The 23591-nt window shown below is 52.9% G+C and overlaps 11 protein-coding genes across 11 annotated transcripts; 5 read left to right on the plus strand and 6 right to left on the minus strand.

Moving 5' to 3' along the window:
* Positions 1-530: 530 nt before the first annotated feature.
* On the minus strand, positions 531-1207 carry P153DRAFT_279225 (RNA-binding domain-containing protein; the record flags this gene model as incomplete). Its single annotated transcript, XM_033663006.1, has 5 exons — positions 531-631; positions 691-818; positions 873-929; positions 979-1002; positions 1089-1207. The coding sequence occupies 5 exons, from the start codon at positions 1205-1207 to the stop codon at positions 531-533; spliced, it is 429 nt and encodes a 142-aa protein (XP_033528970.1).
* Positions 1208-1690: 483 nt separating this feature from the next.
* Positions 1691-6299, plus strand: P153DRAFT_278420 (uncharacterized protein; the record flags this gene model as incomplete). Its single annotated transcript, XM_033662952.1, has 4 exons — positions 1691-3134; positions 3182-4812; positions 4912-5304; positions 5352-6299. 4 exons carry the CDS (start codon positions 1691-1693, stop codon positions 6297-6299), a joined length of 4416 nt encoding a protein of 1471 aa, XP_033528971.1.
* A 706-nt stretch (positions 6300-7005) lies between these two features.
* Positions 7006-8185, minus strand: P153DRAFT_362343 (proteasome-domain-containing protein). The gene is made up of 4 exons (XM_033667114.1): positions 7983-8185; positions 7691-7912; positions 7496-7636; positions 7006-7445 (listed from the first exon to the last, which is right to left on the minus strand). Exons 1-4 carry the CDS (start codon positions 8112-8114, stop codon positions 7089-7091), a joined length of 852 nt encoding a protein of 283 aa, XP_033528972.1. The 5' UTR covers positions 8115-8185; the 3' UTR covers positions 7006-7088.
* Positions 8186-9285: 1100 nt separating this feature from the next.
* P153DRAFT_380403 (uncharacterized protein) lies at positions 9286-9942 on the plus strand (the record flags this gene model as incomplete). The annotated part of the gene is made up of 1 exon (XM_033669927.1): positions 9286-9942. The coding sequence occupies one exon, from the start codon at positions 9286-9288 to the stop codon at positions 9940-9942; it is 657 nt and encodes a 218-aa protein (XP_033528973.1).
* A 60-nt stretch (positions 9943-10002) lies between these two features.
* On the minus strand, positions 10003-10366 carry P153DRAFT_5463 (uncharacterized protein). The gene has a single exon (XM_033673271.1). It carries the CDS (start codon positions 10282-10284, stop codon positions 10063-10065), a length of 222 nt encoding a protein of 73 aa, XP_033528974.1. The 5' UTR covers positions 10285-10366; the 3' UTR covers positions 10003-10062.
* Positions 10086-12620, minus strand: P153DRAFT_427264 (uncharacterized protein). Its single transcript, XM_033672656.1, has one exon. It carries the CDS (start codon positions 12221-12223, stop codon positions 10448-10450), a length of 1776 nt encoding a protein of 591 aa, XP_033528975.1. The 5' UTR covers positions 12224-12620; the 3' UTR covers positions 10086-10447.
* An 844-nt stretch (positions 12621-13464) lies between these two features.
* P153DRAFT_278828 (uncharacterized protein) lies at positions 13465-15349 on the plus strand (the record flags this gene model as incomplete). The annotated part of the gene is made up of 2 exons (XM_033662978.1): positions 13465-15021; positions 15077-15349. 2 exons carry the CDS (start codon positions 13465-13467, stop codon positions 15347-15349), a joined length of 1830 nt encoding a protein of 609 aa, XP_033528976.1.
* Positions 15350-15528: 179 nt separating this feature from the next.
* P153DRAFT_391922 (uncharacterized protein) lies at positions 15529-16435 on the minus strand. The gene is made up of 2 exons (XM_033671105.1): positions 15898-16435; positions 15529-15839 (listed from the first exon to the last, which is right to left on the minus strand). The coding sequence occupies exons 1-2, from the start codon at positions 16322-16324 to the stop codon at positions 15742-15744; spliced, it is 525 nt and encodes a 174-aa protein (XP_033528977.1). The 5' UTR covers positions 16325-16435; the 3' UTR covers positions 15529-15741.
* A 1824-nt stretch (positions 16436-18259) lies between these two features.
* P153DRAFT_352566 (RmlC-like cupin) lies at positions 18260-18986 on the plus strand (the record flags this gene model as incomplete). Its single annotated transcript, XM_033666387.1, has 2 exons — positions 18260-18713; positions 18769-18986. 2 exons carry the CDS (start codon positions 18260-18262, stop codon positions 18984-18986), a joined length of 672 nt encoding a protein of 223 aa, XP_033528978.1.
* An 801-nt stretch (positions 18987-19787) lies between these two features.
* P153DRAFT_305111 (AP endonuclease) lies at positions 19788-21584 on the minus strand (the record flags this gene model as incomplete). Its single annotated transcript, XM_033664589.1, has 3 exons — positions 19788-20977; positions 21046-21082; positions 21158-21584. The coding sequence occupies 3 exons, from the start codon at positions 21582-21584 to the stop codon at positions 19930-19932; spliced, it is 1512 nt and encodes a 503-aa protein (XP_033528979.1). The 3' UTR covers positions 19788-19929.
* Positions 21585-22350: 766 nt separating this feature from the next.
* Positions 22351-23493, plus strand: P153DRAFT_279455 (dimethyladenosine transferas-like protein; the record flags this gene model as incomplete). Its single annotated transcript, XM_033663022.1, has 1 exon — positions 22351-23493. The coding sequence occupies one exon, from the start codon at positions 22351-22353 to the stop codon at positions 23491-23493; it is 1143 nt and encodes a 380-aa protein (XP_033528980.1).
* Between the last annotated feature and the right edge of the window lie 98 nt (positions 23494-23591).

A 23591-nucleotide genomic window follows, 5' to 3' on the forward strand; every position in this document is an offset into this window, starting at 1 on the left:
AGGCAATCAATCAAACAATCAATTTAATAAAAGAAGAGGAATAAAGAAAGGAAAGCGCCAAAAAAAGGTAGCCAGTTTGAATATCGGGCAATACCAGCCGCCATGGAATAAAAAGTTTGAAACAAATGCTGCAAATTGTTTGCGCCCCCCAATTCGTCCAAGTCCAGAATCCACGAAATTATCATCTTTTTTTCTATGCTTCTTTTCTTTTAAATGCCAGCCCGTATAATCGATTTCCAGAGGCCCTTGACGGATTGCTTGACGCCATGCCAGTCGCAGGGGCGGGTCGAGGATTCGTTGGGAGAAGTGGGTCTGGATGATGTCTTCTTTGACAGCGAGTTTGTCATCGTCGTCGCCGTCGAAGAAGAAGAAGAGGAAGAAGAAGATGATGATGATGATGAAGAAGTGCGTGTATCGCCGCCGCGGCTCGAAGAGCGTGTTGAGCGTACGCTATCGGGTTTGAGGCCCACAGGAGATTTGCTGCTGTTCGTCTCCCGCAAGATCACCGGTTCCTGGGGCCTCGCCTCATGCTAATCAATGCCGTGTTGTTTTTTGAGCTTTTCTAAGTTTTCCTGGCGCTCGGCGAGATCGTTTGCGGCCTTGATCATCTTGTCTGGCTGGTGATATAATACTGCGCCCGTGTTAGTGTGGTGGTCTCGACGCGTGGGACGGGCGTCGTGGGGTGCGTACCGACGAGGTAGCGGTTCTGGAAGTTGAAGCCGTTCAGCTTGTCGCAAGCGGATTTGGCATCCATGACGTCTTCATAGACGACGAAGGCGGTGCCTTTGGTGTTGTTGGCGATGCCCTGGCGGATTTGGCTGCTGCGGGTTAGTCGAGGGCGTCGAGGCAGCGCAGGAAATGAGTCGACGTACCGCACCGGGCCGAACTTGCCAAAGAGATCGAAGAGCTCCTCTGGAGTGACGTTGAAGCTGGGCGGCGGTAAGCATGCGGCCGAGGCTCGACGACGGACGGCCGTACCTCAGATTCTTTACGAAGAGAGCTCTGCCAGGGCACAGACACGTTAGCGGAGGTGATGCGAGTTGGCCGCATGCGACAGCCTCGGGCACGCGATGCATCGGGAGACGTACCGATTGACTTCGGGGGCAAGCTTTCCACCGCGACTCATAATTCGGCGTTGTGAAGGAGTGGGAGCGAGTGGCTTCTGGATGCGCAGGCAGAAGGGTGTCGATGGTTCGTCGCCAGGCATGTGGAGAGGTGATTGAGGCGTCCGAGCGCTAGCGTGTCACGTGGTGTGCTGGGTGCAGGAGGGAGGCACGCCAGACGATGGAGACGGCGAGGGTGGATGTGAGTAAATACAGATAGACAGACTGGCAGTGTTGTATATAATCTCTCCTCCAGCAGGGAGACGGGGCTGCACGCTGGTGTTGCGCTCGCCGGCCGAGCATGCTATGGCAATGGCTATGTCCAGTCGGGAGTTCACTTCTCCCCGGCAGCCAACATCGAGCTTCGCGACAGCCACAGCCACGCCCATTCTCCCACTCTACCCTCACTCCACTCCACTACTGCTCTACGCTCTTCTGCCCTCTGCGCCCACCCAGGACATGGTTGCGCCCGCCCGCTTGGCCTTTTCGCATCGCCGTGTCGCTCCCTAGCCAGCCGTGTGCAGACAAAGCCCGGCCAACGAACACCCCCGTACCCCTCTGCGCACCACCTCACCATGGTCAACACCATGGTCAGGGGCACCACCTTCAAGGCCCAGTACCGGCAGGCCCAGGCGCGCTCGACTACGCCCCCGCAACCCTATGTCGAGCCGCTGTCGCCCATCGAATCTCAATCCACCGTCCCCGCCTACGTCGAACCTGCGCGCGACCTGGCCCACGCCGCGAGCTCGCCCATCGCATACCGCGCCTACACGCGTGACGTCTCGTACTCGCATTACGACCGTCCGGCCAAGCGAGCACGCTCCGAGTTCTACACGTCGCCGCCATACAACCACTACCACTCCCGGCCCGCCACGAGCCACATCCCGGGCTGGTCCTACAACGTCGAGCAGATGGTCGACAGCGGCACGCGCATGTACCAGACCCCCGTGGCCTTTGCGCCCTTTGCGCCGCAGCCTGCCCCCGGCAGCGACCCACGCATCTCCGACGCCGAGCTGCTGCTCAACTTTGCCGTCTCGGCCCACGCCGCACAAACGCCCCCTTCGACGGCAAAGCGGTGGAGCCTGTCCTACCCGCCCGCACTCGAGCAACCGCCGGCTGAGCTGCCCCTCCTGCAAACACAGCAGACACTAGCGCCGTCGAGCCCGTATGCAGCAGCCACCCAGCCCCCCAGTCGCCATGTCCCACATACAGACGCGCCGCCCGCAGACTTCATGCACCTCCCAGCACCGCCCGTGCAGCCAGTCGACGCTCCTCCAGCCGAGACCGCGCCAGCCGCGCACACATACACACCCCCAGAAGAGATGTCTGGCGCAGCTTCGCAGCCTGTCGTGCAGGTGGCCATCACTGTCGAAGCGCCAGAGGCAGCACCAGCGCCAGCGCCAGCACCAGCAGCAGAAGCCGAGCCCAAGCCCAAGAAGCACCAGGGCTGGCCCAAGGGCAAGCCGCGGGGGCCTCGCAGCACTCCGTCCACCGGCAAGAGGAAACGGTCCACGCCAAAGCCAAAGACTGCGCCACCGACCAGCGCTTCTGGGGCTCCCGACCAGCTTCAATCGCCCCAGAGCCTCCCAGCAGAGCACCCTGACGTTGTCATGGCCCAAGTCGCCGACCCTCTGCCACACCAAGTCCGTCTGTCCCACGATACCACGCTACAACCCCGCCGTCACTCCTTCTCAACCCCCAAACCCCAGTTTCCAAGCTGCCGTCTACCTCTTGACCCCGCACGCGCCCAGTCCGTTCCGCTCAATGCCATCACAGCGGTGACCCCACCCGCTGAGGAACCCCGTCAGTCCTCCAAGAAACCAGCCGTCGAGCAGCCCGACCTCATCTGTGCGGCTTGCAAATCCTCTGACTCTGAAGTCAAAGTAGGCGACGGGGAGCAATGGATCGGCTGTGACGGCTGCAAAGAGTGGTACCACTACGCCTGTGCGGGGTTCAGCAGCGAGAGGGAGGTGCGAGATGTGAACAAGTTCTACTGCGAACCTTGTAGACCAAAGTTCGGCGAAACAACTAGTAGGCACATCGACCCACGCTGGAGTTACAGTTCTAATATGGCCCAGAGGTTCGTAAATCCATTAGAGCGCATACCACTGTCGATTACGCCGGCCTGAACGAGGGCGTTCTCAAAACCTCTGACGACAACCCTGAGCACCACTACATCGCCGCGTTTAAGAATGGAGACATCGACTTCACCCCAGAGACGTTTGCACGCATGCCTCCAGAATTGATAACACGGGATTTTCTCGAAAAGTCCAATGGCTTCAAGGAGCCTATCCTCATCCCTGGTGCCCTGAATCCTCGACCGTACCTGCCGGTAGATGAGCAAACCGACGTCCACACACCTACCGACGAGTCTGTCGATCGAACAGACGAACAAGAAATGCAATTCGAATACGAAACTGTAGCAAATGAGGGTCAGGACAAGCTGGACATGGTCATACCTCAGGGTCTGACGGTCCGCCGCGTCGCTGAGCTGTACGGGGCGAACGAGACTGTTCCCGTCATCGACGTCAAGGCACAAGAAGGCGAGGTCAAGAAGTGGACCATGGCCAAATGGGCCGACTACTATGAGCAGCAGGGCGAGAAGCCTGTACGCAACGTCATCAGTCTTGAGGTGTCTCGAAGCAGACTCGGGCGCCTTATTCGCCGGCCAAAAGCTGTCCGGGATATGGACCTCCAAGATTCGGTCTGGCGGGAAGACGACAAGTTTGCGCCACCACCAGTACAGTTCTACTGTCTAATGTCCGTCGCCGATTGCTTTACGGATTTTCACATCGACTTTGGCGGCTCGTCCGTGTACTACCATATCGTGAAGGGAAAGAAGGTCTTCTTCTTCATTCCACCAACGAAGCAGAACTTGAAGAAGTACGAAGACTGGTGTCTCTCCCCCAACCAAGGACACGACTGGCTTGGCAAGCAAGTCAAGGAGTGCTACCGGGTAGATCTCTATCCTGGAGACACAATGCTGATTCCCTCGGGCTGGATACATGCTGTTTGGACTCCCGAAGATAGTCTTGTTATTGGAGGCAACTTCCTGACCCGGATTCACTATGGTATGCAAATCAAGATCTTGGAGATCGAGATCAACACGAAAGTGGCTGCGCAATTCCGGTACCCATTTTTCCAAAAGATCATGTGGTTGACGGTCATCAAGTACCTTGAGGAAGACCCCGTTCCAGGATCTGTTGAGAAGCTTTTACAGAGTGGTCATACATTCAAACGCTCTGTCCCAATCTTCTGCGAACCGGACAGATTTGGCCACAACTCGCACTTGGGCCCACCAAACTACAACAGCCGATACTACTCAAAACACGAACTCGAAGGACTGACAGAAGTGCTCAACTATATCTGGAGGACCGTTCTAATCTCGCTGGACAAGATTGATGTGCCGTCAAGGACTCGCAGTGCGGTCAACAGATCGATTCCAAAGGGTCATGGCGACCCTCTCATTCTCGCGAAACGCTTTGCCATGTGGATTGCTTGGAAACGAGGGGATGAAACAATTCCGTCGTGGGCAATGTCCGATGCCGGCCTACCCGAACCACCAGAGCTCGGCGAAAAGAAGATGAGTGCAGCCCAAGTGAAGAAGATGGAACGAGACTCGCAGAATGAGGCTTTACGCGGAACTGCTGAGAGACACTCGGCTCGTATCCGAGCATCTGATCCCCCGATTCCGGGTCTTCCAGCGCCAGTTCCAACCTCAGCTCCAGCTCCAGCTCCAGCTCCGGCTCCAGCTACAGAGGTCGAGCCAGAGGTTGAGGCTGAGGCTGAACTTTCAAATGGCGTAGAGAGTTTCTACCAAGATGATCCGGTCCTACCTTTCGACGGCCCTTTGACTGGATTTCTGCGTCCAAGTTCAGGCTCACACATTACCACCCCGAAGACATCTCAGCTTGGGCCAAAGCGAGTGGCTTGCGATGCTTGCAGGAAACGACGGATACGATGCAAACACAAGGACGAGCTTATCGACACATCGAAACCTGGTATGCACACGATCGATCTGTCTGGCTCGTACGGAATCTCTGTGAAGCGCCGCCTCAGCGACCACTCCATCGTTGATGGTCTCATAACAGCTGTCAATGGTCCTGTGACTGGCGGCCCGATCATGGCAGACGCAAACGGGGACCCTTATGCACTCAAGTCAGGTCGCGTCAAGGCCTGTGCCGATTGTCGCAAAAGCAAGGTAAGGATTACCACGTAAGTGTAGTGGACGTCGGCTAATCCTTGCAGCGTCGTTGCATACACGATGAGTACGGCAACGTTGACCCCGTCAAAGCGAATGAGGTCCCCATCCCAAGAGGATCTGCTTCCAAGAAACGGCGTGTGAGTGAGGAGGATTCGACGACAGCTAAGAGGATGCGACAAGAATCCGCCTTTGACGGCGACATGATGAACGGGGACCTACACACCCGACATTCCTTGCCACACCAGTTCAGCGTCAACGCCTCGATGCTGCAAGACGTCGCATACGCCGCCCAACAAACCTTCGACCACGACCCAGAAGACGACATGATGCCCATCGACCCAGCCCTCCAAGCCTACAACAACGCCGACTACTCACCCATGAACATGACAACCCCCCAGCCCAACAACGGCGACACAATCATCTCCTCAATCGAATACCACCCCACCACCACCACCACCACCACTACCAGCCCAACAACCGACGCAGACTTCCCCGCCCGTCAAGGCCCCAGCGTCGAACCCCTCACCCCAGGCCCCCCACCCTTCCCCAACACATCCCACCACCCCCAAACAAACGGCTACACAACCCACCACCTCTCCTCCCCCGTCTCCCCAACAAACACCTCCCCCACCTCAAACAACTACAACATGTACACCACCGCCTCGGACTTCCCGCCCCCGCCCATAACACCCACTACCACCGCCGCCACCACAGCCACAGCTGCCACACGCCCCTACCGCGCCCCCAACACAAACCCCCCCTCATCCAGCCGCAAGGCGAGCAAAACTCCCAAATCTACCCCCGGCTTTAGACGCAGAGACTCGCAGCACCACATTAAGCTCGAGCTGGGCATGGGGCTGGGGCTGGGCATGAATCTGGATATGCTGGGCATGGGCGTGGGTGTTATTGATCCCCAGCTCGACGAGGCGAGTCGCAATCTTATTAAGCAGCTGCAGCAGGAGGATATGGGGCTGAGGAGGCGGAGTCGATGATGTTGGGTGTGGGGGTTGTTATAAGCTGTTTTTGCGATTTTATTAAGGCGGTGCCTTTTCTCTTCTTTGTGCTTTCTTTGAGGCCTTTGGGCTGACTTTCCCTGTTTTTCGGTCCGGCCTTTTGTAAACGCGGATCTCACTTTTCTTCTCCTTTTATCGGTATGCGTTTGGCGTTATCCGCCCACTCAATCTCGGCTCGTGGGCGCGCGATGGCAATGCGGGGATTATGGCGTTTTCTATTTCACAGCTCGCAGCTCACAGCTTGTCTTGTCTTGTTCTTGTTCTTGTTTTGCGCTTTCTTATATCACATCTGGCCGTCTTGCTGACTTGCTGACTTGCTGGCTTCCAACTTTTCACCTTTTTCTTTGTCACATTGCAGGGAGAGCAGGAAGGGCACAAGCTAGGGCTAGGGCACGGCGTTCTTCCTTCTACTTTACTTTCCATGTTTTTGCTTTGGTGGGGCTTGGTTTGATTCACATGTCCTATTTCGAGCTGCGGGGATTTGGCAGATTTGTATTAGTTTTCTTTTAGTTTTCTTTTATACTTAGCTATGCTATGCTGTGCTGTGCGTTAGTTTATAGGAATTGCGAATAGTGTAACTTCAAAGTTCTTAGTGATTGTGCAGTGAGTGAAATCCATGACAGCAAGTAATCCAAAGACTTGATTTCATTTCATTCCATTCGTTCATATTTAGAATGAGAAGTGAGAGCAGCAGTCTACCTCTGCATGCCTGCCCATCCACATCCCTCACAGTATCGTTTAGTCTAACCACCCACACCTTCAGCCACCCTAGTCCAGCTGACTCGTCACATTCGAGAACTCGCCCTTCTTCAGCTTCGTCTCCCAGAAGATAGGATTCGTGTCGCTGAAGCCGTGCTTGACCCAGCCATCCTCCTTGACGTGGTATAAGTTGATGAAACCTCCAGAGTACGCGTCGCGGTGCGTAGCGGCGAGGATGCTTCGTCGCCCGAGCTCCAGCGCCGCGTCATCCTCAAGGTCGTAGCTGTATTCTGCGTCGAGCACACCGTATGCGAAGGTTTGACCGGAGCCAACACAGAACAGGTTGCCGGCGAGGCGCGTGCCGTCGCTGTCGATGTAGTATAGTGCGGGGCCTTCTTGCGGGGTTACGCCGGCGCACATGGTGCCCTGTTGGGATGTAAGTCGAGAGATGGAGGAGAGGGGTGGATATGGCGTACCATGCTCAGGCCCTGGCCCTTGTACGAGTACACCAGGTTCGCTAGGATCTTGGATGCTGCGGCGACGGAGATGCGGCGCTTGTGTCGGAGCTCGTGGAGGCGACATTGCATACCGAGCCACGCGAGCCAGTATTGACAGTCCTGACGTTATATCAGCACCGACACATATATCCCCTGTGAGCGTCAGGTGCTTACAGCAGCGCCACCAGCCATGGTTCCCAGCAGGCAGTTGTTGATCTCAATGACCTTCTTGACCGTCTGACTCGCTATCCAGTTTCCGGCCGTGGCTCGCGAGTCGGTGGCGACGATGATGCCGCCCTTGAAGCGGAAGGCGAGGGTTGTGGTACCGTGTGCAATCTTAATGGGGCAGTTGGGGTTGGAGTAGTCGTCTGTCATTGCGCGGAGCCATGATGCGGACTGTTGTGATATGAGTATATGACGACCTAATAGAGACACCCAGACTCTGCTCGGAATATAGAGTATTTACCTGGGCTACTGGCGGCAGGGCAAACTTGAGAGAGAGCTCCGGGGTGCAGTTGTAGAGCTCGAGCTGCTCTTGCTGCGTCTGCTCTTCCTCCGAGTGCGCCGGGCGGCTGTACTGCGAGACTAATGAGTCCATGGCTGCGATTGTGTGCCTATGGACTGTGAGAAAGGATTATGGGAGGGCGAGATGGAGGAGTCGTGGCGGGGTTGTTGGCGTGTACAGAAGTGATTGTATGAGGCAAGCTCGCGGACGAGCTGTTGTCGCGGGTGCCAAGACAAACCCTGACGCCGCCGCTGCTGCCTCCCTCCATCACCAACTTCCAGAGAACACAACTACCTCAGTCTGTATTTCGCCTATGTTACTGTTTCGCAGTGAAAATGGACGCACTTGTCGGCGGCATCTACTGTTAATATTATACTCGTCAAAAACCAGCTCTGTCCTGATTTCGTCATCTCGTCTCTCTTTCTCACAAAACTTCTAGAGGTCGATGCATTACTTTCCACTTACATCTTTCGGTTCTTGCCTTCTCAAACGAGATATGATCTATGGCGACAGAACAACATGAAACAAACATACTTCCTGTCACGTTCACAGCACGTCCATTCCGATGCACTCGACCACCATGCGACCAGGAACACTCAACTCTTTCTATTATAATCTTTCCCAAAAACCATGACTTTATCTCAACGTGGGATTTCAAATACACTATCCCTCCAGACCCCACGTCATCCCGTGTCGAGTAGGCAACAAGTCAGAAGCGATCACATGGTCGCCGTGAACCTCGAGGTCACGTAAGACAGCGCCAACCCACGCGACCCCCAGCAGCCTCAGTCACCACCTCAAGAGACCACAACACATGTTCGCCGCGCCGAGACGCAGGCACCGTCAACCATCATGCAGGCACAGTCAACGTCCCTTCTGTCTTGGATTTCTTTGTCGGCAGACAAATCGCACTGTGCGCGTGAAGTACTTTGTATGATGTGTGATGTCGGCAAATGATGCCAAAGGGCAGTGTATATACGGACGACGGCGCCATCACGATGGGGGAATGCAAGAGCAGGATTGTGGTCATCCGTTGAGAGAGAGTCTGAGTCCTTGTTAAGTATCGCACTGTGATCCTTTGTTGTCCTGCCATCCTCGTCCGAATGTCCTGTTACAAATCCCTTTCATACCCATATCCTCCACCAAGACCACCATCCTACGAAATACCACACTTTCAACCATCATCATATATCATTACACACAATCAACCCGCTGTCAACATCCCTCGCCTCGGTTCCTTCCAGGAACCCCACCAGACGCAGTCATGTGCTGGATAACCCTCACCCCCAAGGCGTCCAAGCAGCCCTCCTCACCACCCTCCTGCGTCGAACAAATCGCCCGCGTCCACCACAGTCCAATCTCGAGCCCGCGGTTGAGCAAAGTCCACGTAAAGCTCTCCAGCAGCGTCGTGTCCGCCGAACAACAACACCACCACCATTTGCACCCACACCTCCATCACCACCATATGCACCCACTGCATCTCCACCCCCTCCACGGCCCTCACCACGACCACAACATCCCAATCATCACACTCCACGGCTCAGGTCACAAACGTCATTCCTCACTGTCCCTCACCCCCTCGCGCCCGCCATCGCGTTGCCGCCCCCCGTCGCCAATCTGCCCGCCGGCAAGAGAACCCACATACCGCACGCAGATCGTGGAGCCAGCCGCAATCCGCGCCCAGACCATCGCAGCGCTGCGTGAGGTCCGACCTGAACGTGCTCGGGGCCGTTTGCGGAGAGTAGCGGGGTATGAGATGCTTGGACGGGAGGCGCCGTGGAATTGGGATTGCGTGAGTAGCTCGGCGGGGAGCGGGAGTAAGAGTAGTATAGGAGGAGGGAGGTGGGTGAGGAAGAGGAGAGGGAGCGCGGGAGGAGGGTTGAGGTATCCACCGTTTGGAGGGTCGGAGAAGTGGATGTGAGGTTCATGGGTGGGGTGGATTGGGGTGTAATGAAGGCACTGGGTGGAGTGCTGGGTTGTGGTGGATAGTATTGATGGTCGGTTGTGGAGTAATGGTATGTTGTAGGGTTTGAGAAATTCATTATTTCATCGATATAATATGACCATGAGTAATTGTATGTTCAGCCAAGACATGTATAATCTCTAACGCTGTTGTATGTATCCGATTTGCGTAACAAGAGCTATCAGTGGAGCGTCCTAGCGCTACATGGTTGGAATGCAACTCGAAGCGGTATGACATATATGCAAGGTAGTAAGATCCAGCTACAATGAAAAGAAAATGCGACAAAAAGATAAGGAACATTATGCATCCGCGAGAGAAACTCCTTCAATGCCGAGCGATAGAACCAACGGAATGCTTCCTGCTATCGTGAAAATGTGTTTTGTTAAGGCGCCATATTTGCTCATCATTAAGTCCTGCTCTTGTATGTTGCGCGTTCGATCGTAAACATCAACCTTCATCAACGTCACCTGTCTCCTCGACCTGGTGTTGGGCTATATTTCCCCATCTGGCCATAATATGAATCAGTACCGTTTCCCCAGTTGCCAACGCTGCTCGCTCGTCTACTTTGCGTAGGTTGCCTCCCCACACTGACCATTCGACTGATAACATTCCGAAAGCCGAGCACCTCAGGTCGATCCAGATCGAAAGGGTCCGATTGTCGAGGCGTCCGTCCAGGAGTGAACGTGTTGGTGCTTGGCCGACTAGGAACAGGAGTGAACACTCCGGTGGCTGGCCGACTCGGTCCAGGCTCGCCAAACAATATAAAATCAGAGTCGCGAGAAGCTGGAGCGGTTTTCGTGTTGATATTCATGTATTCAGAATGTACGTTCGATGAGTGACGCGCTCGATTTGGTGGAAGACGTTGGCCTGGTGTTGGCGACACATTAGGGGGATCCCTGAAGGGGTCGTTTGCTGTCGAGTATACAGATGAAGGCGGGTGCGAATTTAGTGCTGAAGCTGAACTCTGTGTACGCCTATGGTTTGACCAAGCTGAATCTCTCAACCAACCTGGCGCGCCCTCGATTTCTTCAAGGAGCGATGCGAATGGCGATCGAGGTGCCGCAGTTGCTGCAAGTTGTGGTATGAGAGGTCCGCTCGAATTCGACCTGAGCAGCTGCACATTCGCAGGCGACCCGGGATCTGCAAAGGGATCCTGGACACCGTTGCTATTTTGACGGACTGGGCCTTTTATCCCTCGACCTGCATTTATCCCTTCCAACTTGCTACTGTTTCGGCCGTGCGGGCGCGTCGCATATACCGAACTGGCACTTGGACCCTGGACATGTTGCTCGTACGGAAAGTCCGTTGACTTGGTCTTGTTGCCCTTCAATTTTGCAACAAACATTGTCATAAAACGGGAATCCTCCTCTTTCTCGTTCCAGTTTTTCCCTTTCGATTTGCGTCTTCTCAGGCAGAAGAGTAGTAGGGCGCCAAGTAACACAAGACCTACAAGTCCACCAACTGTTCCTCCAACGATGGTTTTGATATCTGTTCCGCTGATGCCATTACCACCGCTGGCGTTTTGTTCTGGCGCAACCACGCCAGCTTGTCCCCCGGTTGGAATTGCTAACACGACAGAGTTTGTTCGCTGTGGCAGTTCAGCTACACTTGTTTCCGTAGACGACGACTCTGATGGTGTTTCGGGTTGACTAGGTAAGGCAGGGAGTGTTGTGCTGGATGTCGTGATGGTGGGTGCGGTTGGAACTGCAAGTCCTGAGGATACTTGCGCGAGTACGGTGGATGATGCGGCGGGAGTAGCTGTTTCTATCGTGTCAGATACGGGTGCCAAACTCGTAAGAGGCACTGTGATAACTCCAGCAACACGTGAAGGCACTACTGATGTCGCACTGGTCTGCGCAGACTGTTCTGAACCTGCTACCGGTACAGGTGGCATAAGGTTGACAAGCGGTGCGATCGGTGGGCGTGAAATAGGGTCTATAGTATCCGTACCTAGCGCGGACGACACTGCTACTTCTGTTGTGGACGTGAGAACAGGCTGTTCTGCTAACGACGACGATGAAGAAGCTTCTGGAGGTGACAGGGAAGGCGGGGCTGTAGAACTGATGGCGCTACTCCGTATTTGCGATGCTTCTTCTGCCACAGTCGAGGTAGTGATTTGAGTTTGAGTAGCGACCGCTGAAGTCTCTGAGATGACGGCGGATGTGGTTGAAAACCGGGCCCGGGAACGAGTGCACCGCCTCCCATTCACTGTCGTGATCGACTCTCGCGGAGTAGCCATGCAGACGCGAGATTCAAGAAAGGAAACGCCAGCAAGGCTCAAAAAAGTAGACAAAGGAAAGAGAACTCAAAAATCGCGGGCACTTGGTGCATGTTACTCCGAAAGATAGCAGACCTCCGTTACGATGCTCAGCATCAATAACGATATCATGGAAAGAAATGTTAGCAGGTGTTCGAGGAGCGACCGCGTGGCTGTCAGTCGTTGGCACAATGAACAGCGCTCCGAGGCATCTGAAACGTGGGCGGCTTCATGTGCCGCTTTGAGCAGCGACTACAACAAACATGATGCGCTATAGGCCTCGCAGTTATGGGCAGAAACGCCTCGGTCGTCTCAGCCAATTAGTCTGATCCTGAGCGGGACAAGTTTGGGTTCTGTCATGGTTTGAGTGCTGGTGGGCGTGGGAGGTGAGAATGAGAGGGAATCGAGGTGGCCGTTGGCGAGGATTTTCAATATGTTAGCAGACACGTGATAGCCCTCATGAGGGCTACATTACCTCATCATCACGAAAGAGATCTCTTGGGTAAAGCCCATGCACGATTTTCTGTTTCTGCAGGGGCTCTGCGAGTTGTTTTCACCAAACTGTTGCATCGCGATACCTTCCAAAATCCAGACGGCCATGACCCGGCCTTGAGAGCAAAACGCCAAGCATAATCAGCCACTGACAGTAGCTTTCGCTGGCGTTCGTTTCGAAGTATGGCAGATAGATTTAGAGATTATCCTTGGAGGGCATTGAACCAGAAAACTTTACCACCTCCGTTGTACAGTTAGGAGAGTGGAGATGTGGAGACGAGCCATGGAGCGCTACATGCAGGCGAAGATGCGACCGAGAGCGCTTTCCCAACATCGGATCGACGAGGACTCGACCTCGAACCTCACACCGACAGCAGTTCTCGTCGAAAGTAAAAACATCTCGAAAAAAGATTGCGACCATGTTCAGTTTTAGTGGTAAGTTCTAACGATCGCCACGTTGTCCTTTCCAAAACTCAATTCCGTCGTCCGCTCCTATCGTGTACTCGGGCCTGCATCGTAGCTGCTAGCATTTCGAGCTTCGTAGTACACGTAGCAGCAAGACCTAGGTTTTTACCGATTATTACTGGTCGTCCGGCTTCTCCCTTTGCATTGCACCGAGGCGTTGCGTTTCGCGTATCTCCACCCGTTCGAGAACATCAGACACGTTTCGTCTGAAGCCTATTGTGCACATAATTTTGGCACTAACATAAGGCTGGACCTTCATAGGAAACATGCTTGCGGGACAGCATGACACGCAGAACAAGAGATCGCCACCACCAAAGCCGATACCCGTTGTCTTTCCGTCTCTCAACCCACCTACACCATCGATACAAACCCCTCCACCATCCTGGACTACTGAACAGGGAGCAGGGATACCTGCCCACTTTCTGGCCTTGAAGAAGCCATCTGATGTTACCCAGGACACGTTGGCACTTTTGAATGTCACGTTCCAACCTGAATGTGATTTCGAGACGCTGCTATCATCTCTGTCAAACAACGCGCAATCGCATCTTCCTCCAAGATCCTGGTTGAATCCGCCAGAGCAAAACGATTCCTCGTTCAAGGGCCCTGTCGCCACCCTCCTCAGCAATGGTAGAAGAGTGCCTGATCAAAGAGAATTCTATATGCGTGCGAAAGAGTTGACATTCAAGAACAACGATGCTTTCTCCACGCTTACTCGCAAAGGAGGTAAAAGCCACACAACTCCACGACTTGCCCATTTCCGAAAGTTTTGGGAAGGTCTGGACAACATGGCGTACTACTGGGACAACTCTCTTGACGAATATGTTCCGCCAGACCCAGAAGTTACCAATAACGAGGGAGTTTCGTCCTTGACTCTTGCTGGAGAAAAACATCAAAGTCAGGAGGCACAAGGAGAAACCAAGATAGGCTGGGTTGCGGATATGGGTTCCACCTTCATGTCTTCCGCCAAAAGCGATCCACGCAAGAAAGCAAAGCTAGAGGCGGTAGATAACCAAACAGTGGCTCAGTCTCTCAACTCCAAAGATCGTGCGAACGGACTGATAGCTGCGCAAACATCATTGATCGTTCCAAGCGGGGTGCTACCGGAAAGAATCGCGTCACCGAAAGTTTCGCTGCCTATAAATTTGGAGCCTCTCAACAAACCAATCGATCCATCAAACGGCTCCTACCAGGGTTATCGAATTGGAAATGGTGCAGAGATGCCCGACCAGTACCGCGTTGAGTGCGTTCGAGCCTTTGTGGAATCTATCGCATGGGCGTTTGGTGTTTCTGTTTCTCAGCATCGGCGTCCACCAGTTCTGCCACTAGGCAAAGTCCGATTCCCAGTACGAATGAGCTCTGTAGCCTATCGAGGGCCTCAGGACAGAGCAAAGGCACGGCAGGGATGGATGGAAGGGCCTGTGCTAGGTATTCAATGCAGGCCTGACGTGAATTTTGGCTCTACTGGCATGTTAGACGCAGAGTCTGTTCTCGATGCTGTTCGTGAACTTGGCGCGATGCTTCTGTTGGCACAAGAAAGGATAAGGGAGGGCAAGACAGAAAAACGAAGTGGTGAAGGCAAATGGTGGACGACTAAAGAGCGCTGGGGAGGAGGTCCTGGGGGCGAAACTCAAGGGACCAAAGACACCAGTAACACATCTAATAACGAAGACAAATCTGTTTTAAGGAATCGAGATGGTTCAAGGGTTCGTCGAAGGCCATCACCAGTAGAGCTTTGGAAAGTTTTGAAAACAGGAAACGCTCTATGGGACCCAAAGATCACGTATGAAAGGATTGGGAAGGATAGAAGTACTGAGTGGGACGATGTAAGTCGCCGTGGAATGTTACACGTTCAACGCTGATTTGCTAACTCAACCACAGGTTTTCATGGTGTCATCATTGAATCACCATATCAGTGTGTTGAAACTACGCGTACATCCACTCTACTTACAATTCCTTACCGAAGGACACCTCCCCGAAGACACACCACCAGATGCTGATTGGTGTTCACCAAAGCTTCAGAGAACGCGCTGGTATGATCTATTCGACGTTGACGACCGCACCGAAGCCATGAGAGGGATCTGGGGTGTATTGTCTTACTTGATGCGAGCTCAAGAAGACTGTCGTACAGACACTACCACGAAAGACGCCTAACTGAGGGCAGAACTTCCTGGAGCAAGAGATGGTAAATTTCGGATGACCTATATACGATGTTCAAGGCATACCATAGGCGGAGTTGTTCACGATCATCTTACACGGTTTATTTTGTACATACTATCTGATCAATCTAGCATGCTGGTGCAAAAGCTAATGGGCGATTTGATGTTTTCGTTGTAATCTATGTTGATCGAAAAAGGTTGAAAATTTTGGAAAATGCAGCGAAGACAGTCACTTGGCATGGTGATTGATGTGCAGATGCTATTTTCCATCTCCTTATTAAATTGACCAACGCGGTATTCCCGCCAACAGTACACAAGAAGAAAACCAGAAGCCGTTACATCCAAGAAAAGAATGTTAAGCGTAACATCCATGGTAGCTATGATAGGTTACCAAAACGTTAGCCAACTAAACCATGAGCTGCCTGTATTTAGTTCATTCTCCTTCTCAGTAGTATAGTCGTTAGCTCTTTCCGCCGCATCTTGTGCTGTCGTAAAGAGTCAGATTGCCTGAACTATAATTAGGTACAAACTAGGTAAACTTACCATCAAGCTTATCCGCAACCTTCTTCATTGCCTTGTATGCCGACTCGTAGAAAGGCTTCAACGCCGTTTCCTCTGAGGCCCAGTTCCCGCCACGAATATCAAAAGCCTCCAGCCATCTCCGCACTCCTTCCAAAGGCGAAACGTCCTGTATTGGTATCCGACCCGGAAGCCTCGGGTCAGCACCTGTCTCTAAAAGAAGTTCTACGATAGGGAGATTCGTCTTTACGGTTTCGTGATAGGCACATGCCAGAGTGGTTATAGCATAGTCGAGGGGGCGACCCACACGTGGCTTTCGAGTGCCGTCAAGCTCGTTAGGGTCGGCGCCAGAGGCTATAGCGGCCCGCATGTTGGCGAGTCTGACCTCTATGGGTTCTGTTGAGATTGGCTCCCACAGCAGGGGAGGGCGTTCTTCGAAAACCCGATCCATGGTATGGAAGTCCGTTGAAACTTGATTTTATAAATTGAAGATACAAATATGAGTTGAATAAATGTTAATGTGTCGATTACACTGCGTCACGACCCAGCTTGTTGCCTGTCTTATAATGCCTGTGCAAAGGCATTACGCCCGCTTAGTTGAGATGACACTTTTCCGTAAGCATGATCGGAGACAGATCTTCCTAAGAACAAAGACAGCAAGCTCTTAGATAACCTATCCCTCGTCTGGTAGAAGCAGCTCTCACAAAGTCTTTTTATGTCTTATACATGTACGACGTCATATAGTGTTAAGTTATAAGAGAAAATGTAACATAACAATAAGACGTGCAGTAAAGATAGCCGGTATCTCTGCGTCAAAGTACTGTTAGACAGTCCCAATTAAGCAATATCTAAGAAACCATTGATTATAGGTGGATTTTAGATACCTTTGTTACACAACATGCCCCACAAGGCTCGGTATCAGGCATCGCTTCACCCAACAGTAGCTGCCTTAACCAATAGTCGGCCTGCAATCTGAGGCTCGCTTTTATGGGATGGTCAGTCTCAAACTTACCTACTTGCTCGATCTACCATCTCATCTGTCACTTTTCTGGTGCTCTGTGTGACACTGTTTGCTACACGCGGCGTTAGTGCTGTTAGGTGCATACAATCTTGCTAATCCCAAATCATAACACTTTCCGACCTTTGCTCAAGCGGCTGTGTTCAATCTCGCGGCGGCGACCCAATAAATAGACCAACAATGCGATCACGCTCTATTTCAGGACCCAGAGATATTTACGAGTGTGATGTTGGAGCGAATCATTTCTAGAAGCATGGACCACAGGAGCGTTGACGAGGATGCAAGTTGAAAAGCCACAGCGCGAATGGAGAGTGGATCTACCAATGCGAAGGAAGCTTCAGTCAAGTGCCGGATCTGAACCAGGAACCCATAACGATCCGGCTAATTTTACTCAGACGAACTGCGCCTACTCGGCACTACCATATTGTGGCGTCGCGCTAATGAGTACATGGAGGCAGTTTTAGGCTATTTCAGGCATCACAATGTCTCCACGATTTACCAGGTAACGAGAAGAAGCCTCTCGTCTCATTCTAGCCTCGTTTTACACATCATGTTCCAGGACAACTACCAAAAGCCAACTCCTCGCATGAAGATTTCCCAACTGACCCTCGATAAGTAATTCATGTCCTTGACTTGTACATTTGTTGGTCTGTCACATATCTCTCCTCAACGCAAGATGTCGAAATCCCCTGGCTGCGCCCGAGGAAGATAATTCAGGCGACCCATTAACACTTCCACTAGCTACCTTAGTGAAAACTTGAACACCATTGAGATCCAAGGGCTTGCAGACAGCGAGGGAACATCCAAGTACTCTGCCAGCAAACACCTCACACTTAGATCACACCGAGGCTTAGCCACGGACGCAAAATTCTTAACGTTCACTTGATCTCTTGTAGATGAGATGATCGGAAGCAGAGACATAAGCTTCCCTCAACGTCATGTGCAAGAATCCTCGAAACCAGGAATGCATCGTAGATATCTCTCCCATAACGCCTTGTCATAGCAGAGAAACAGTGGCAGAAAAAAGCACCACAAGGCAGATGCGGTCAGCAGCCACATGTATCCACTTTCTGTAAAGCAAGGGCAAGTTCTGCTGTTGGCCCCCAACACACACAACGCCATGATATTTTTTGACTTAGGCGTGCCTCCCCATCTACGCCTGCACAGCCTGACGAAAAGCAAGAATTCACGCATCTGGCCCGCGGACTTCGTTGTCTCAGTTTCTGAGTATCCACTTCATAGTTATATCGTGTCTGCCTGGGCGCGATCTAGGAGCCTTGAGATGTATATAAGAAGGGGAGACCAAACCGTCGTTGAACAATCCATCAAAGCATCAGATCTTCCTTGCAATCCACAAAAGCCAACAAGATGTTCACCCCACTCACTCTCCTTGCCCTCCTGCTCCCCCTCACCCACGCCTCAAAATCCAGAACCGTCAACCCAGATCTGAACGCGCAGCTCCTCACCGCTGCCACAAACTACGACCGCAATACCCTCCTCCCCGCTGACTCAGACTGGTACTATGACTTCTTCAAGCACCCCTACTACAACAGTACGGTCGGCAGTGTCATCGCCGCCGACGCAGCCACATTCCCTGCCCTCGCGGGTCAGGGCATCAGCATCTCGCTGCTGACACTCGGGCCATGCAGTATGCTGCCCCCGCATCTGCACCCACGGGCGACGAATCTCGTCACTGCCATCTCGGGGAACACGACTAGTTACATGATTGGGGAGAACGGGGTGAGGACAGTCAAGGTGAATCTGATACCCATGCGGATGACGATCTTCCCGAGGGCGAGTCTGCATGTTATGCAGAACAACGGTATGTCTTTGACCTACATTCCTCTTCTTTGACATGGAAACTCATGGTGTGACAGGTTGCGAACCCTCGGTTCTCATCAGCGCGCTGAACAGCGAGGATAGCGGCACGCTCAATATCCTTAATAGCCTCTGGACTATCCCTCGGGATATCATTCAGGCGGCCTTCGGAAATGCGGGTCTCGATACTGAGGATCTGGGGGAATCAATCCCAGACGTGGGAACTGGCGCTGTTGCAGGTAGTGCGGAATGTAAGCTGAGGTGCGGGATTGCGTAAGGGAAGGACTAGAGTGGAGACGAGACTGTATTGACATGATCGCATGACGATGATCAACTTATCTTGGTTTGTTGTGTTTCTCCGCCATGTCTTAGTATTAGTATGTTTTACATGATTATAAACGCCTTTACAAGACAGCAATGTATGAATAGAAAGAGCATGCACGAGAATCGACCAGTCAACCCCTGGACCTGCAACGTGAAAAGTGAAAACTCAACGGGCGTACTGTGGCGTAGCGATGCATTTAAGCCGCATCTGAATGATGCACTTCGATTCCTGCGGTCGACCGTCATATGGCCCGAAGAAAAGTGCTAAGAGATCGAGAATCCTGCAAGGCCCGATCCGATTCCGTAGGTGGCGCGTTGGGTTATCGCCCCCACGATGAGTCTATGCATGTCAGCAATAGAAAAATGCGCTACATGTACCTGGCGGCATGGTATACATAAGACGGGTAGATGTCATCGTGTTAAGGCTTGTTGAGTGACGGTGAGGCATCGAAACAGCAGGGATGGTAGAGGGGGCCTGAATAGATGCTAAAAGACAGGAAGCCATGCACTCGGTTAACGGGTTTCTGATTCGTAATGCTAAAGTCGGAAGATGTCCGCTGAGATTGGGCATCGGAAGAGAGTGTCTCCAGAAGTCAATACAGAGTCGAGAACCAAAATGTGAAACCAGATGCACCCATCGTCCAAAAACCAAATCTTGTTAGCTATGGGCCACACTCGTAGGCATCCAACGCCCTAGATATATTCTCTTCTGTCTCCCACTGCATGCCATCACTGGTGCAGGATCCAACCAAGTTGTTGAATCTTTATGGAGGCGTCAGGTGTAAATTTGAGTTTGCACTGCCAACTCCCTCATCCCTGGACTGAGTGTCGTCCAGTAGATACCTCTGGGTGATAACTGAGGACGCTTCTCATCGCCTTCGTTTCTCGCCTTCAGCTCACTCTTCGTCGTCATCATCCTCGTCTTCACTCTCAACCTTCTTTTTGCCCTTTCCTGTCTTCTTCGGCTTAGTTTCTTTAGCCTGTTTCTTTGGTTTGGCTTCCTTAGCCTGCTTCTTTGGCTTAGTGTCCTTAGCTTGCTTGCGGTCGACCTGGTCGCCGACGCGCTCACGCTCTGAGGTACCTTCTTCGTGCAACTTGGCCTCCAGGTCCTTGAACTCCTGGCTCTCGACGTCCATGCCCACAAGCTTCTCAAGCATCTTGATCTCGCGAGCCCAAATAGATTTGTCCTCGAACTTCTTGCCGTCCTCGCCGACGACATCATTGGGAGTCTCAAGAATCATGGGCAGAACATGGAGGCGCTCATCGTTGACAATATTGTGGAACGCGCGGAGACCGAGATACCCCGTACCAATGCGGGCGTGGAGGTCGCGATGGCTACTCAGAGGAGCCTTGCTGTCATTGATGTGCAAAGCCTTGAGGTACTTCAGATCGATGATCTTGTCGAACTTCGCCATTGTCTCTGCGTACGCGTCTGGAGTGCGGAGGTCATAGCCAGCAGCGAAGACGTGGCAAGTATCGAGACAAACAGCCACCCGGCTCTTATCGGTGACATGCTCGATGATAGCAGCAATGTCCTCGAAAGTACCACCAATCGTATTCCCAAGCGACGCCATAGTCTCAAGGACAGTTATGACTTCGCCGGTGGCGGGATCACTATGAGCTTGGTTGAGGTTCTCAGCAATGAGCTTGATGCCCTCCTCACGTGTGGTAGCGTTTGCATTGCCTGGATGGAAATTATAAAGCTTGATACCAAGCTTGTGGCAGCGTACGAGATCGTCGTGGAAAGCGTCGTAGGCTTGCTTCTTGCGCTCGGGGTCAGGATGCGCCAGATTGACGAGATATGAGCCGTGGGGTAAGCAGCAATCGCCGACTTCAACATGATGCAACTCGCAGGCGTTGATGAATGTTGTGGCAGCTTCGGGATCCATTGCAGGATTGTCCCATTTGCGTTGGTTCTTCATGAACATAGCGAAGGCGTTGCCGCTGGAGAAGTTAGCTTGTTGTCCCGGAGCTGGATGAGTAGTCGACACAAAGAAAAGACTGTAACATACCCGATATGGATCAGATTGGGTATGGCATTCTGTACACCTAATTTTCGCCCGGCCGTTCCATATTAGCGTGTGCTCTTCTCACAAATGAAACTAGGAATGGATTTGGTCTCACCTCCCGCGGTACTGACGTGGGCTCCTACTCGTAGCTTGGAGTCTTTCGTGCGCTCCTCGAGCGGAGGCGCATCCTTCACGTTCTTCTTCTTGACTGTACGAGCTGTTTTCTTGACCGTGGCGGCTTTGGTCACCACACCATTTGCCTTTTCTTCCTCTTCGACAGTCTCCTCGTACTTCACTTTGGTCGTCGCGCCCCGCTTGGCTCGAGGTACCTCATTAGTGCTAGCGATAGCAGCTTCCTTGGTACCATCCTCGACTGCAGTTTTCTTGGTACGTTTGGTAGTCTTGGTGACAATGGCCTCTGCCTTTCTCTTTGTGCCTTTCGCTGTGGTCTGGACGGTGGCCTTCTCAGCAAGCGCACTGAGTCCTTCAGGAGGAGGCGAGAGCGACGACTCGGAGGACGTGTCGGATATCTTCTTCGCCATTATGTTGGTTGGTAGGGTAGGTGAGGCGAGCGTAGTGTATGGTGATGTGTGGTAAGGGGCAGACGTAGACTTTGTAGTCAGGTGGTACTGTCGGCGGCGAGGTGAGACTTGCCAAGGTAGGCTTTCTGATGAAATATTGTGAAGGTAAGAGCGAGCTTCACTTCGCAATGGAATTGATCCAGTAGTAATCACAGCCTCCAAGCGTGGGTCCCGGCGGGGCGATGGATGTCCAGAGATCACAGGGGTGACAAGAGCTGAGCAGTGTAGCTTACGATGCTTGGCTGTGTAGTTGAATTGGATGTTGCGACAGAACGCGGGTGATTGTAGCGTGACTCGCGGCTCTACTAGATGAGAGAAGGCGCGCGTACACACGGGAAAGGCAGGGCGCAACGAGGTCTTGAATGGGAAAAGAGCGTGTAGATGACAATAGAAGAGTTCTGAAAGGGGTCGCATACAGCTAGAGATTGTGTGTCCAAAATGGAAGAGCAAGGCGAACTCAAGGTTGGCCCGGGACAACGTTTCTACTGGCAGCAACGTCAGGGATGAAACTATCCTGCAGGGAGATCTTTTCGGATGGGAATTGACAGTTCGCGCGCCACAGCGCGAAGCTCAATCAAACGTCACGCGTCAAATGACGCCAGTTCACGTGCACGAGTCAATCCCACGAAATTTCTTATCGGCCGATAAGACTTCGACACCAAAAATTCCAACACCACAGCTTCGACACGCCGCTTCCATTCTTGCTCCCCCACATACGACCGCCAGAATGCCAAAAGACAAACGAAAGCGCACCTCGGGTGCCCCCGATGCCACGCCCTATGCGAAACCCTCGTCCAAGGCCGCCGCCGCGCATTCAATATTCAAAATGGACAAAGACCTCGGCCAGCATATCCTCAAGAACCCTGGTGTCGCCAGCGCAATTGTGCAGAAGGCACATTTGAAACAGTCCGACCACGTCCTTGAAGTCGGTCCCGGAACCGGCAATCTTACAGTCTTGATATTGAAGGCTGCCAAATCAGTCACAGCCGTGGAGATGGATCCGCGTATGGCCGCCGAGTTGACAAAACGAGTGCAAGGCACGCCCGAGGGCAAGAGACTCAAAGTGATGCTCGGCGATGTGATAAAAACAGAATTACCGCGCTTCGACGTGTGCATCTCCAACACACCGTACCAGATTTCCTCGCCCTTGGTCTTCAAGCTGCTTTCCCTGCCAAACCCGCCACGGAGCTGCATACTCATGTTTCAACGCGAATTCGCCATGCGCCTCTTCGCCAAACCCGGCGAGAAACTCTACAGCAGATTGTCCGTAAATGTGCAAATGTGGGCCAAAGTCAGCCACATCATGAAAGTCGGGCGCAACAACTTCAACCCGCCGCCGCTAGTCGAGAGCAACGTCGTGCGCATCGAGCCCAAGTTCCCACGGCCGCAGATCGCGTACGAGGAGTGGGATGGATTGCTGCGCATCGCATTCGTGCGCAAGAACAGAACGCTTCGCGCATCTTTTCTCGGCACCGCAGCCGTGCTCGAGCTGCTAGCGAGCAACTACCGCCTTTTCTGCGCTCAGAACAATATCGACGTCGACGACACACCGCTCGACCCTTCCGCCGTGGAAGCAGAAACCATGGACGTCGACCAAGTCGAAGACGACGACGAGTTCAAGGGCTTCTCCGACCCAGACGACCCAGACGACGACCTCCCCGACTTCTTCAAGCAGCTACAAGCGTCCAAGAAAGTGAATGGCGCGAACCGCAAGAAGAAGGGCAGGGTCAGCGAGTTGGTGCGTGAGAAGGTCAGGAAGGTCCTCGAGGATGATACGCAGCTTGCGGATAAGCGGGCGCGTTTGTGTGACGAGGGCGACTTCTTGAAGCTGCTGTATGCGTTTAATCAAGAAGGCATACACTTTAGCTAGACCTGGCCTGATCTTAAAATGAGAGAACGATAGTAGCATATTGGGCGTTTGGGGTGTGTCACAAGGGCAAGCATGGCAGGCGTTGGGGATTATACCAA

Source organism: Dothidotthia symphoricarpi, assembly GCF_010015815.1.
Source record: "Dothidotthia symphoricarpi CBS 119687 unplaced genomic scaffold P153scaffold_1, whole genome shotgun sequence".
NCBI classification, from domain to species: Eukaryota; Fungi; Ascomycota; class Dothideomycetes; order Pleosporales; family Dothidotthiaceae; genus Dothidotthia; species Dothidotthia symphoricarpi.

Bases quoted from the DNA above. Each gene is read 5' to 3' on its own strand.
- P153DRAFT_362343 (XM_033667114.1), bottom strand. From the start codon at position 8,114: ATGGACTCATTAGTCTCGCAGTACAGCCGCCCGGCGCACTCGGAGGAA. The intron at 7,913-7,982 runs GTAAATACTCTA...ATATCACAACAG, and splicing joins CCCTGCCGCCAGTAGCCCAG to TCCGCATCATGGCTCCGCGC. The intron at 7,446-7,495 runs GTACGCCATATC...ACATCCCAACAG, and splicing joins AGGGCCAGGGCCTGAGCATG to GGCACCATGTGCGCCGGCGT.
- P153DRAFT_5463 (XM_033673271.1), bottom strand. From the start codon at position 10,284: ATGTTCCTTATCTTTTTGTCGCATTTTCTTTTCATTGTAGCTGGATCT.
- P153DRAFT_427264 (XM_033672656.1), bottom strand. From the start codon at position 12,223: ATGGCTACTCCGCGAGAGTCGATCACGACAGTGAATGGGAGGCGGTGC.
- P153DRAFT_391922 (XM_033671105.1), bottom strand. From the start codon at position 16,324: ATGGATCGGGTTTTCGAAGAACGCCCTCCCCTGCTGTGGGAGCCAATC. The intron at 15,840-15,897 runs GTAAGTTTACCT...TCTTTACGACAG, and splicing joins GGTTGCGGATAAGCTTGATG to CACAAGATGCGGCGGAAAGA.